At 42.5% G+C, this 14,174-nt stretch overlaps 1 protein-coding gene across 1 annotated transcript in view; it reads left to right on the top strand.

The window, feature by feature from the left end:
• ADGRB1 (adhesion G protein-coupled receptor B1) overlaps positions 1 to 14,174 on the top strand; it is a 447,807-nt gene that overhangs the window by 394,392 nt on the left and 39,241 nt on the right. The window contains exon 27 of the mRNA XM_078686666.1: positions 8,627 to 8,798. Coding sequence (XP_078542792.1) covers positions 8,627 to 8,798 — 172 coding nt within the window. The remainder of the gene's footprint in view (positions 1 to 8,626; positions 8,799 to 14,174) is intronic.

The raw sequence follows: 14,174 nt of genomic DNA, 5'->3' as shown, positions 1-14,174 counted from the left end.
GCGTGGTAGAGTCTGTATGTCTCTGTTCTGTCGTCAGCAACTGTTAGTGCTTGGCGAGTGAGTGTCGAGCTAGGCTTGTGGCTGGGTGTCGAGACCTCACTCCCTTTTCAGAGGCGTGCGGGCGGCCTCAGATGAATCTGGCTTGATGTTCAAAGCTTTCTTGAATAGGAAATGTTCAGTACTTTTGGGAAAGTTGGTAGGAGATGCAGAACCCTAGACTCATCACATCCAGTTTCATGAGATCTGAAGCAGTTTGGACCAGTCTACTCGCCGTAGCTCAATCGGGTGTCTGAACTCTTTACGTCAGTGAACACAGTGCATAGCATAGCTCAGACTTCTGTTTGCACACATCCTATTTCATGTGCAGGATTGTTGCCATCCTTGTACCCATGAAATACAACATGCTGTAGAGCAGGCCTACCAGCATTGGACCAGGATGGCCAGATCTGTCCAGAATTACCATAAGATAAACTTGCATGCAATTAATCTGAATGCCCTAGTTATCCTTAGAATTAGGCATGTATGTGGCCCTCCTAGACGCCCGCCGTACATCCCTGATCTTGAAATCTTTGCGGGTGTGATTCTGCTAACACCATGCCCTGCTAAGCATCTTCTTTTTCAGAGATGCCCTCGGAAGACCTCATTATGCACGTCCCACAATGCAGTGTGTGATACCTATGCCCTGGATATCATACTGTTAACACCACCACTCAACCCATGGTGTTACTTCCATCAGTCTCAGTCTCTTGCTGCTCATAGAGTTGGTTGCGCCCGACAGGCAGTCCTTTCTGTTTATTAATGCGGCTGGCCAGGGCGCAGCACGCAATGCATTTTCTAATTTGTTACGTCCTGAGAAAACGTTGCCAACTATTGATTATGTTTGCTTTTGCGTTGTTTATGGCCAGCCGACTCTTGAATCTGTTCCCTTTATGCTGCGATTGTTTTGCGTTCCCTGCTAAGATACACAAACACTCAGAAGGCAATTTAAGAAGCCACAATTTTGTTGTCACTATTGGAATTTAAGAGGGGGTTGAGCATGTCAGGAAGTGAGCTAAGTTGATCTCTCTATAAAATGTTGTAAGAATCCAGATAAAGGAAGATAAAGCATAGATTGTTTTGGGGCAAACAGTTTATTCCATGATTAACTCATCTTATTCTTAACTCTACATCACATGCTGGTTTAGTTCTTCTTCACGATGAAATATTTCTTACTTTGGTTCTGTGGATCTCACAGTGACTGGTGACTAGGACTATGAGAGATTTCTGTTTCTGTAGCTTTAACCACTTGTGCACTAGGACCTGCATTATAAAAGAATTCGTCTTCACTGGATGGCTGGAAAAGGGGCCAACAGACCGTTTTCAAAGCCAGGCTCTTCAAGTCTTAGCCCTAGGGGAGGCAGCATCTTTTCCTAACCTTCAATGGGTCTTTGCAGTCTGCACCGGTCAGTCGTTCTTTGTCCCAAAATGACCATTTCCTAAAGTAGTTCCCTTGAATGAGAGTTCCTCCTCCTTGGTCGTGCCATTAAGGCCCAAACATTCCCGGCTCATTCCCAGAACCTTACCCTGGTAATCACTTTCAGAGCTTTGAACATATATGGACTTTCACAGAGTCAGTTTCCAACTGCCTCATTAATTTATGTGGGTGTCATGATTAACATAAATGTAGTTTAATCTTGAAGTATTATATTCCCATTGATCAGTTGTTTATTATTGTTTTATTTCGAATTTTGAAGTCAATGCATGTTAGTTTGATAACTTATCTATTTGGATAATGTATTATTTTTCTCTTAACTAGTCCTGACCTTGTTAACGGGGGTCTCAGAACTCTGGCTTATCCCGAGAGTTACGCTTTAGAGCTCAGGCAAGCTTCGTGAAGAGCCAATGTATTCCCAGGGAGCTCTTCTTCTCCGTTGTCTATTATTGAGTGGGTCCTTTCATGAGAAAGCCTTTGCCCTTTCTTCCTCAACGACCAATGACAAACATACCCTGGTTTTGTAACTGGGTCAAGTGAAATTGGGTTCCACCAATTTTGCAACTCAATGCATCAGTGTCTTGGGTAATATTGTTGGATTGATTACGCAGGCACCATCCAAGTATCGAAGACCGTATTGGGCCAGTGGTGCACCAGCTGAAGTAACCGAAGTAACAGACAGAGAGTAGTGCAAATCTTTTAAGATCATAGGGGCTGGAATGAAAAACAATAAAGAACATGTTAAAAGGGGCTTTCAATTTAACGCAAGAGGCTCATCTCAACTTACGAACTTCTTTGATCGACACTCGTTGATGTTTCCTTGTCATATGAAAGGAAGCTTTTGAGAAAGGGCTTTGGCTGGGCCATCATTTTGGCTTCTTGGATACCTAGGTTGGGTACCTGAGAAATACACAGAACAATCCCTCTTAAAGCAGTTCACTCTCTCCCTGAACTCAGCTTAACTGGTTCTCAGAATCCATAATAAAAAAATTTTGGGTCCAGATTTACAATTCTTTTTGTCCACATTTCACGTCAGCTGGCCTGTCATTATACGAATAGACACTTGTCCTCATCTGGTTTGTACAGCAAATAAAGTAGGTTTCAGGCCTTCGTCAGAATGAGACCCTTCGCTGATTGTTCTCGGAATACTGATGAAACTTCTGGCCCTGCCTCCAGGTCGCACAGCAGTGTATTGTATTGAGAACAAGCAACATCACTGACCAAGAGGGTCCAAAAATGGGTGAATACGGGGACATGGTAACCACTGCAACATCACTGACCAAGCGGGGCCTAAAATGGCTTAGTTCGGGGACATGGTAACCACTGCAAAAATAAGCCTCCTATCTGCATACCTGGTAGCCCAAGCGACTGACATGGTACCAAACAATGAATACTAGCTTTCAAAGCTTCCAATACAGCTTGGGTTAAATTAGGAATCCCCTTCTGTTTCACTTGGGAGGGAATCATATTAAACACTAGAAATTGAAATAATACGTGAAATCTCAAGCTATATAGAGGACACTCTTTTTGATACAGAAACTGTATCCAAGATTATCTTAACTCCACGAAAAGGGATGCTACATGATGCACAGCGGTGCAAATGACAGCATTTATCAGATTTCGCAATCAAAAGGAGTGGTGGTACAGCATTGCATCACGGAGCAGAAAACTCTTGATAGACAATGCGAAGTAGGCATAAGAGGACAGAAAAAGCGACAAAACCCTTTTGATTGCACACCAAGCCAGATCAACTAAAGTAGCAGGATCTGGCTTTCCGTGTTTTTCTAGCACCAAATGAAATGAGGTTTCAACAACAAGCGAGCAGAATATTGCGAGCTATCTCAATAGGTAGCGTATCATTTCTACAAAACAACACTTCTTTTTGAGCAGTAGTGTTCAGTAGAAATTTGTACTGAAGTGTGTGCCTCGAGTATAAATATCAGCCAGGACACCTCTTGCTCACCTTTGCACCATGCTTTAGCACCGCGCGAAGACAGCATTTTTAGGGTAAGTGCCGCCAGTGGCATCAGCGACAACCAACTGTTAATAATATTGTGCTGTACAATTTTTCCAATTCACTCAAGCGGCATGGTGTATTTTCAGTCAGTGATGTGCTGCCCAATTACAAATCTGGGCCTGTTGTTCAGTGTTTGGATTGAGTTTGTGCCTTTTTAACCGGTCAGTATTTAACTAAAGAGAACAACAGGGACAATCAAGCCAAATGTGACAGCACGTGCATCATCAAAAACCAATGGAGACAATGATCGACAGCAACAACACAAAACACAGGAGACCGAGAAAATCTAAACATTGGGGCCCAGCCATCTTTCTGTGTCTTATTATGTGTAATGCTGGTTAACTTGGCACATTCCTGGGACAAGGAAAGATCAGACAGGACACCCAAGGATCTGTTCCTGAGACTTATGCTCAAGTCCTGAGACTTACAGTTAAGGGCAGGGTGTTCCGGGTTGTGTAGTTCTCACACTTTGGCCATCTATTTTGGCTTTGGCCAGCCTTCATCCCTATGTAGATGTAAAATTGGCACCTGGTGTTCCTGCTTTTGTTATCCGATCTGTTCTCTACTCACTGGAATGCAAATTGTGTGGTGCTTTTTACAATATCTAATTTGCAACCATGAAGTTTGACCACCACTCTGAATGTGTGGGTCATTCTGCAGCACCCGATGCCTCTGCTCAACTCGCTGACATGCAAAGCTGTGTTTATAAGGTGTGGACTGACCCATGTATTCTGATTGGTCGCCCCCACATTCACCCTGAATGGACAAAAGCCAAGAATCGATGACCAGTCAGATTGGCCATAACTCTATGGTCCTCATTCTGCCTATTCCACAATCTTAGATGCTAATAGTGCACCCAGTGAAAACCTATATCACTTTGTATGAAGTTTACGGTGGGGCACTATTTGCCCAACCTTCTGAGCTCAGGACCTTTAAATGCGAGTTAACACAATAATTATTATGCATATTTTCCCTCTTTGCTAGATGTGCAAACTCAGATTTTTCTCAGTTTTCTAGCATGGAATTTGCAAGCTTCCCCTTTGGAAAAAAGTGTTACGACAAAAAAACTTTGGTGGCGCAATGAGCGCCTGAGTTAAAATCGTGATTGCAGTGCAAATGGATGTTTTTGCCTGAAATGGAATTTGGTTTGGCAAGAAGAATGAGGCTGTAGATTGCTTTGCCGATGCTGATTGCATGCCTTTTGATCGATCATAATTGGTCTGTTTTGGGACCATGTCTATTGGCAGTTATTCAGGACCAGTGTGGCATCCCACACCTCCCTGCCTTGCTTTGTGGTCTAGATAGGCGTGGGATGTGGGCTGCAGAAAAGTACAAGGAATAGCTCTGCATCCCTCTGTCTTTGTGGGATTTAGCACACTTACTTGCTTTCTTATTCACACTTGCAGAACCCAGGATTAATAGATGCCTCCAAAGGTCTGTCTGAGATACCCTTAAAATGAAAAATTTAGCTATCATCTACCACTAAAAATCAGAATCTTACTAGAACTGGAGTTGATCTGTCACCTGTGAAAGGAATGGAATTTAGTTGATGAGAAACAGCAATAGTGACAATCGCTGCGGAACGCCACATATCAAGCATTTGTTTGAAGTTCTAGTGGATCCAAATCCAATTTGCATACAAAAAAGAACGGTCCATTCCAGCTGTCTTTTTCGGCAGCCGGTCGAGCAGAATGCTGCGGTCTACAATGCCGTTTGTACTCCACAAATAGTTCAACAAGGATGTGAGTTAGGCAGAGATGTTTTTCCCACAGTCCTCCTATTGAGTGTGTGTTTACATTTATGTGGCCCAATGTCAACCAAATGTTTATGATTCAGATGTGTGCAAAGTATATGTTCGATGTGTTGATGAGCTAGAATCAACTATGAACACATCTAAATATTCTGAGGCATTAAGGATGGAGCCCGGATTGACCAAGGCTAAGACTCATCCAAGCTCTTGCAATTGATAATAGTCTGCTCATAAGAAGACTGCTCCTAAGAAGCTCATGGCCATTCCTGGGGCAAATTATCCAGTTAGTATTTAGGACATAATACCACAATCACAGTGACACGCAGTTTATAACTTGACAATAGATCCCCCTTTGTTGTCGTAGAGTATTATATTTGTATGATGCTATCTGTGCCCCTATTTGAAAGTGTCTCCCTTTGCGCCTCTTAACTGCATGTTGCCTCTATGTTCCGTAAAGTAATCTGCAGGTATCAAGCACCTCGAAGGGCAGACTGACCCCTTATCACATCGAAGGCCCTTTTCTCATTGTCTTTACTCGACATAACTTTGTAAGCGAATTAGGAGTGTTAGATGAAATTTATTGGAACATTAAAGAATTCCATCACATAGTAGATTTTATAGTCACCAATAAATTGCTTTACAACTGGAGAGTAGCAAAAGTGCTTTTGCACTCCAGCAATCGATGAGGAATCTAGAATCCCAATAATAGGCCACTTTGCTTGATAAATGTCCAACGTCTTTCTAATGATTGGGTAACTGAGCAGAATACGCAAAGCTATAGCCTCTATAAATTTACTAAAAGAGACTGTCTTTACGTGTCACTGGGATCATTTTGCAGGAGATTAGTCAAACACAATGAAACTGCAAGTGATACGCATCAATGCTTGTGACTTTTGAGTACATCACTCAGACACACTGTCCCATGGACCTTTAACTTGAAAACATCTAGATAAGCAGATCTCTTATTTAATTCACAGCTTCGGTTTCCCAGAAAAATTTCAAACGTTGTTAGATATAATGAAAAACACAATAGTTACTAATGAGGATTTACACCTGCCCTGGATCCTTTTCGACGATATCTATTGAAGGTCAGACAATGTCAATGTCAAGCCAAATTTGCTATGTGATTATTTATTTTCTCCCCTGAAATTGCCCTAACCATCAACTAACCATGCTAATGTGACTAGTTTTCTTCAAACAGGATGACGTGAATGTGACTATAATGTATAAAAAAAAAGCACAATCCTATGGCCCAGGACCATATCAGTGGTCCAAAACCATTTCATACTCTCTTTCAGTGATCATGGACAAACCCTTGTTATCCATGGTTTATAGATAGCCAACCACGGGGGATATCCTTGTTTTTGTCAGCCCAGTTGCCCTGACCACCATCCCATCCATTAGGGTCAGAGATATCACCCCAAGGTACAGGCTCAGTGATGGGTAGCCACCCGAGGCTGGCATCCTGGGCGTCTCTATACAATCGTAGCAAAAGCCGGCCGGCCGGCCGCTGCTGCTCTTGGTTCCATATCGACCTGTGGTGTTATGCCTACAACACTGCACCCTTGCGTTGCTACTGGATATTGACGAGATGCTCATCCAGTTGGGCATTAGACATGACTTCCTGCAGCAGTGTAGAAGCATACACAGTGACATACAGGAGAAGTGAAGATACCTTCCTTCTTAGTAACAAGCTTCCACAGATTTGAAATATTTTCCATTAGAGAAACTTCTGAGTCCAAATAGGTTTCACGGATCATCACTTTCAATGCTACTACGTTAGTGGCTACTAAGTGGGTGCAAACTTCCTAACATACCATGTCTGGCCATTTGACCTTCATGCACGCAGAAGCGGACACGTGAGGCATGTATTGCATGATGCAATTGTATATGGGAAAGAAAGTCATAGAATCTCAGGTTTAATGTAGGAGCAGCAATGTAAGAGAGAGGTCTGTGAAGTGTGCGTGAAGTTAATGCAGGCAGGTGAATAAGTAGAGTGGATGGTCTGCTGGTCATTTGCTATCAATTTATTGCATGCACTTAGTTTTATTTTCTTAAAGTACCGACTAAATGATGTAATTATAAGAGGTAACCTAGAGAATTTTGGGGCATATTTGCAAGGGCATGGCGCAACAAGATGGTCACTGTTTTCGACATTCCTGCGGCGCATTGCCTTGTTCCATATTTACAAAGTGGCATTAAGCCATAAAAAGTGATTTGATGCAGTTTTGTAAATATGGTACCCTTTCACGCAGGTATCTGCGTGAAAGGCACGTGTAACAGGTTTTGCTGTGGGCGTTCCACCGCAACACCCATTGCTTTTAGACGCTGCCCCAGATTTACAAGGACGTCTAAATCTGTGGTGGCGCCAAAAACTAACGCCATGCAAGAGCAGGTGTGAGAAAGGCGAAACAAGGAGAAATACTTTTATTTCTCCTTTTTTTTGTTTTGTCTATGCGGTGTTGCATTCTGCTGCACATATAGAAGGAGCAAATTACCTTTATGATTGTTTATGTGCAGGACTGTGCCCCTTCCTGCACATAAAAAATCATTAAATAATGACAATTTGCTACTTCTATATGTGTTGCATCCTGCAGCACACATAGAAGTAGCAAGTTGCCATCATGGATTGTTTATGTGAAGGAAGGTGTCCACTTATATGTGGACACTTTCCTGCACATTAAAAATCTTTCCTTGCAATGCAGGCACCCTTTCACTATAGTGCAAGGGTGCCTGCGTCGGCGCTAGGCAGCCAATTTTAGCGTCAGCACAAGGGAAAACACAGGGATGCTGTTGTTGTAAATGCAGCGCATCCCTGCATTTTGAACATGTCTGAGCGCGTTACTGCCACATGTGGCGCAACCCTCTGCGCCAATATTTTCTTGTACACATGCCCTTTTGATGATCTTCCTTTATTGACTGCAAAATAAATTCGTGATGCTAGTATTGTGCAGATAGGGATTTTAAAAATGGCTAAATTGGCACATTGCTGGCATATGAGTTCCAAGGTAAACCTATGCCACTGTCTTGTGGCTCTTAAATTATTGATATTCTAATGCAACCATTGATTGATTAGAAAATCCATGGTTGTATGTGCTGATTGTTGATTCTCTCCTGATCTGGGTTGACCTTGCAGTTGAGGTCACTTTCCTCCAGAGTTCTGCCATGGTAGAGCATCTTCTTGGCTCATCAGCTGAAGCAACTCATATATGTTTGAGATAATTGCAGAGTGGAGTAACCATCAGTTTCCCACAAGAACTGCATTCATTGCAGACTCTTAAGCGGCAAGGCGTTGGGAAACTGGAGGCTACTGCAGATTGATGACTTTGACAAAGAGTGATTGACATCTTTTTAAAGTAACCTTTGATAATCTTTCTTGTTTTTCTAGGGCCTCTCTGTGGAGCTCCTGTGTTGTCTTGCCACTCCTGGCACTCACTTGGATGTCGGCAGTCTTAGCCATCACGGATCGCCGTTCCGCCCTTTTCCAAATCCTCTTCGCTGTCTTTGACTCTCTCGAAGGATTTGTCATTGTCATGGTCCACTGCATCCTACGACGAGAGGTGAGGACACATACTCCTTGCAGTCATTTCTTCTTTCCTAACATATTTTACCACCAATGAGTATCTTTGTTACAGAGCCAGTATTAACATCATGCTCAAAAGAATCCGGGTTAGTCTGTCTGGTTCTTTTTCGAGCAACTGGAAGTTTTTTTGTGTTTTTCTTGATGCTGAGCAATGAACTAATTGACTTAATACACATAATGTCAGGGTCCTTCCTCAATGTGCCCCAGATGTGGAAGCAGCATTTTGAGATCTCATCTTTCCTACTGATGCAACTTTGTCAGTAGTCTCTGAACTCTGCATGCAATGCCTATTCCTTTTGGTCTGAAAAGAGGGTGTCATGATGAACTGCAGTTTTGTTCATGGTACCTGCAAGGATAATTATCGCAGGTAACAGCGGTGGGGCCGGGTTAGGGGGGATTTCGAGGGACGATGCAGAGGGAAAATTAATTATTTATTTAATATTCCCTCGGCTGTTACCTGCACGGACCGCGACTGCGCCAGATCATCTTCCACCCCACATGTTAGCGATTGGAGGCAAAAGATGCTGGAAGCATATCCTGTGGGGCAGGAAGTGGTGTTGAAATTCATCCAACCTCACAGATCGCTGGGGAAGTGGTCCATGTTCAAACCCGATGCCTTTGAGTGCTCAGGACTTTCAAACGAATCCCTTTCCTTCCAACATGGGGTTTGTTTTTTTCTTTGCACTGATAAACCTAACTTGTTTTAAAAAATGCACAGCAACAGACTCTATGCACAGGTATTAAAGGTTGGGAGAATCTCTCAATGTGGACGCTGACAGACAATGACAATGTAAAACACATGGGTGGTGCTGCGTTATTATGTGCAGTGCCAACAAGAGGGTGTTTGCAGGAACCATTTGACAGTACCATGTCCTGACTGTTTTGATTTTGCAGAGTAAGATTACGGAAACGAAATTTCAACAAAGAAAATCACACATTCTTTCTAGTCTGCCCCTTGGTACTCAGGATCTCTTCCACAGTACAGTGTAGAATAAAATTCTTTTATGCAGCTCTCAGATTGTGACCGTAGGATGAAGAAAGTGAGCTCTCACCAATGCTGTATCATACTATGTAATATTTTGCACTGGTGCAACCAAACAAGTTTCCTTCTTTCTTAGTAAAGAGTTAAGCAAACCACTCCAATAGTAGTCTGCATCACTTTATATATATATATAGAGAGATTTTCGCCAGTGCCAAAGAGTGGAGCAAGTAGATTGTGCACAGTTTTTTTATGTGCAAATGCGCAAGATGGGTCCCAAGTTTGAAGGAAAATCAATTTGCCATCATCCTTATTTTATAACATTAGACATCGTTCAAAATTGGTACGCTGTCTTTGCACCCCTAACTCTGCGCCATGGTGATCCTACCCAGTGGTGTCCGTTACCTGGCGGCTGGCCGCCGCCTCTCACCCGTTCTCTTCTGTTCCCCCTGGACCAAAAGCAGGAAGCACACAGGCTTCCCTAATCCAATCACTATGCTGCTGTCACCAGCATGAGAGCAGAATCGTGATTGGTCTGAGTGCCAAGGTTTGGTGCTCAGACAGGGACAGGGAGCCTGTGAATGTTCTCACCAAGGCTGTGCATGACAACCCAGTGGAGAACATGCTAAGTGCGCATGACTGTTTGGCTGACACAAGATGCCCGGCGAAACCATTCCTCTCCCTGCTGGCTGTAACGACAGCCCAGCCCCGCCCCATAAAACTGCCTTGGAAAAATAAAATGATTACATTGTGTTATCATTTTGTTTTTCCTTTTTCCACTGCTCAAAGAGCAGTGGGCCAGCACACCTCTGCCTTAGCGGAGGACTTGCAGCTGATGGTACCTCTGACTTAACACTTGCGCCTCTTGCAATGTTTGAAAACAAGAATACATGAGAGGTGTGATGGAGTCAAAAGTAACGATCCCATGGTGTTGAACAGTACACCCCATTAAAAAGGATGAAAGAGGAGGGACTCAAAATTGAAGTGTGCCTCTGAAACAAACCACAGTTCCACTTCCGGTTTGTAGCCTCCCCTCCCCAGGCAATTTACCCATTCCATCTGCTTTACTTCTCACCAGTGGAAAAGCATCATTACAAATGGTCAAGGTACATTGTTATTTCAGTGTCTTCATAGCTGAGACCTTTGCACTGCCTGACTGGACATACTTTGGGGGTTTTGAAACTGTTGTGTGTTCAGGACTAAACAGCTCACCACTAAAGCTCAAAACAGCTCACGACTAAAGCTCACGCCATTATGTCAATTTAAAACTTGGCATTTATATTTCAACTCTGTAGCTGGGTCTCCATTGCCATTGCTGTACTGTTCATTAGATGTCAACGCCTGCTGTCTTTGCATCAGCTCTTCACCATTCCAACCATTCACCTGTGGAGTTAAATGCAACTGTTGATGGATAGTGTTTTAATGTGAATTACATTTACTGTTTATTATCTCACCAGTTCTCTTCTTCTCTTCAGATGTCATCTCAAAAGCCACATGCCTTCCATTGCCATTAAATACTGCAACTATTGCCATTGTGTCTGCTAAAATGCTTTTTCATGTTGTGATTCACTGTTTTCTTAATTATTGTTTGTTCCCGTAATTGGGATGCACTTGTGATGAACATGTGATTTAATACTGTATTGTATTGTGTTGTGATGTGAGCTAGAGTCCTCCATTCATCCACTGATCAGGTTCAGCAGCGGCAATTCTAGATTTCTTCCATTTCTACATGTAGTCCACAAAAATACCCTGTAAGAACCACCGCCCGAGTAGGGGTTAGGTTAACCTTTGCATATGCTTGTTCAGATGCGGCTCTACTCAGAGTCTCTGCAAGGTGCCACACCAGGTCCATAAGTATCCTACAGCTAAGGGTATCCTCCTGTTGGGCAATGAGTTCTCATTATACGTACCAATCAAAAATGGTTATTGGGTGGTGGCTAAGTCAGGGTGGTGTTTTGGTCTGTGGCACTTGCCTATTCAGACATCACTCATGGTGGAATGATAAGTCGTGGAGAGTTCCGCAGTCTGATATTTCTATGCATGCATAGAGGCAACATATGGTGGTAATTGATTTGCAAAGCAAGCAGAATCTGCTGAACTAATGTGATGCTGCTTATTCAACGAGTTCTCCTCCCCAAAATTGGTAGCATTTCCTGAAACTTTAGAGCAGGTACCTCCTATTTGTTTTAAGACATTTTACACAGCCCAAATGTTGCCCGGGCTGCAATAGTGCATTACTTCTCAGATCCCCTTGCTAAGTCCCAAATGGGATTCTGTTATAGGGTCTTTGTGGTCTTTACTTTAGTGCTGATGGAGTAATCTTCATGGAGTCTAGGTGTTTGAGTTAGTAAGGCATCTTCTAAGACTGAATCCTGGGAGAAAGGAAATTAAAAACAGAAATATCATTCGATCTACATGGGCTCAGAAGAAGTACAACAAACCAAGAAGATCTTTTCTTTGGAGGTCACTGATTGACAATGGAAAATGAATTGGATTTTAATATCAGACAATATATGGTGCTAAGTAGAAATAAGGGTTCAGAACACTTCTGGTGTGGTGTTTCCACTTCCTTAATTTTTCCTTCGAATATTCTCTGGAACGACCAAGTTAGGTTCTCCCTGTTAGTTAGCAGATATAGTTTAATGCTATGTCTTGATATTTTGAAAGCCTGAATTTGCTGATCCCTCAAACTTTAGGGTTGCTGTTGCCATTGTTCATCCAATGCCAATGGTGTCATCAATCCTACCTCGAGAAGCATATTTTCCTGAATACTGCCCTTTTAGTGATAAGGACCAAGCTGTGTAACGCTGGAATGGCACACACCGTGATGTGACTCCTACCTGTAGCTGCGTTAATCATGTAGATGCATTTCTTCTTGAAAAACAGTGACCACTTTGTGTTGTCTCTGATCCAATCAAGTCATATATCGCTACAAGTATCCTGAAGGTCTTTTCATGTAGTGGTATGAGTTGCCTTTTATTGAATATTACGTGACATAGCTTCTCCATTTATTTGACCATTGACTAACAGTTCTGATGACTTTTGTAACACCATCTGCTTTCTGAGTTAAAGAGACAATAGATGTCTTTGGCACAGTGTCTCCGTTGTTTCTTGCATTTGGTTTCAGCCTAGTTCCATCTAGTGATAATTGTTATTGAGTACAGAACATTTTGTAAGTGATACTTTGTTGCCGTGTACAGTGCATCTTTTGCAAAATTTTCAATTTCCACAAATTGGGATCTCTTGTGTAGTGTTACAAATAGAGCTGTTTTCCTCTTTGTCTGTACTGGTCAGTGTCTTTTAAAACCACCTTCTTTGAAAACTCTCAAATCCACTCAAGAAATGATGGGTCCGTGTAGCTCATCCTCGTGCTGCCGGATGCCTACCACACACATGGAAGAATTAGACAACACCTTCATCACTTAGAAAGAAAGATGTTACGTTATTAGATTTTATAAAGCGCTCGCTCTCTTCTTAGCACTTGGTAACCGATGTTCATCGGAGGATGCTTTCTGTTTAACAAAACATCTTTCACAGTTGAGGAATACTGAAGGATTTAAAAGGACTAGCACTTAATAATAATATTTAAAAATATATATGAAAAACATTTACCTAAAGTTATTGTTTTTAAGCACCAAAGTGTAGTCCACTGCAGAAACATTCTTTGAAGCCACATGTTCAGAGTTTCCTCTTAATTCATTGGGTTGTGACTTCTGCAGTTGTTATATATGGGCTTTCATGTTAATCATGTTTCCATTCTGTTACTTATGAAAAACTGGCAAGGCTCAAGCTAGAACAGTAAAACAACAGTGGTTGGTCATAATTGGACCAATCGGACCTACTACTAATTACTATGTAATTATTAGCCCACTTGCACTATCACAGACAGGAACCAACTTCGTGTAAGTCAGTACTTCCCTAAAAAGAGACAGGCAAGCCCAAAAAGCGGCAGTCAAGTTCAAACTTCTCAGCCGCGCCCCAACTAAATGGAAACTCAAGCAACAAATTAGTTGAGGCCTTTTTTGGTCTTATCCAGAGGGATCAGTTTCAGTACCTGTGGCACAGCCTCTCCGTGACCCACATCCAGACATACTTAGAGCAATTCACTTATTTAGCACAGAGACATGGGTGGCAATGCTTCAATTTATCTGGACCACAAGGAAACTACTCTGGGTACATCCTTTCATTTTTAACTTATCTGTGCTTTTACAGACAGGTGACACACACATGTAAATCTTCCCTGGCCTTACCCAGGAGGGTACAGTCCAGTGCTAAGTACAAGGCCACACGACTTGTGATGTATTGTAAACCTCTTAGTTGTCATTGGTGAGCATCTTGAATCCACATGGGACAGTGAGCTGAATATTGGGGACT

The sequence above is a fragment of the Lissotriton helveticus genome, chromosome 4_1, assembly GCF_964261635.1.
Source record: "Lissotriton helveticus chromosome 4_1, aLisHel1.1, whole genome shotgun sequence".
Taxonomy (NCBI): Eukaryota; Metazoa; Chordata; class Amphibia; order Caudata; family Salamandridae; genus Lissotriton; species Lissotriton helveticus.
This window is presented reverse-complemented; position numbering and strand designations above follow the sequence as displayed.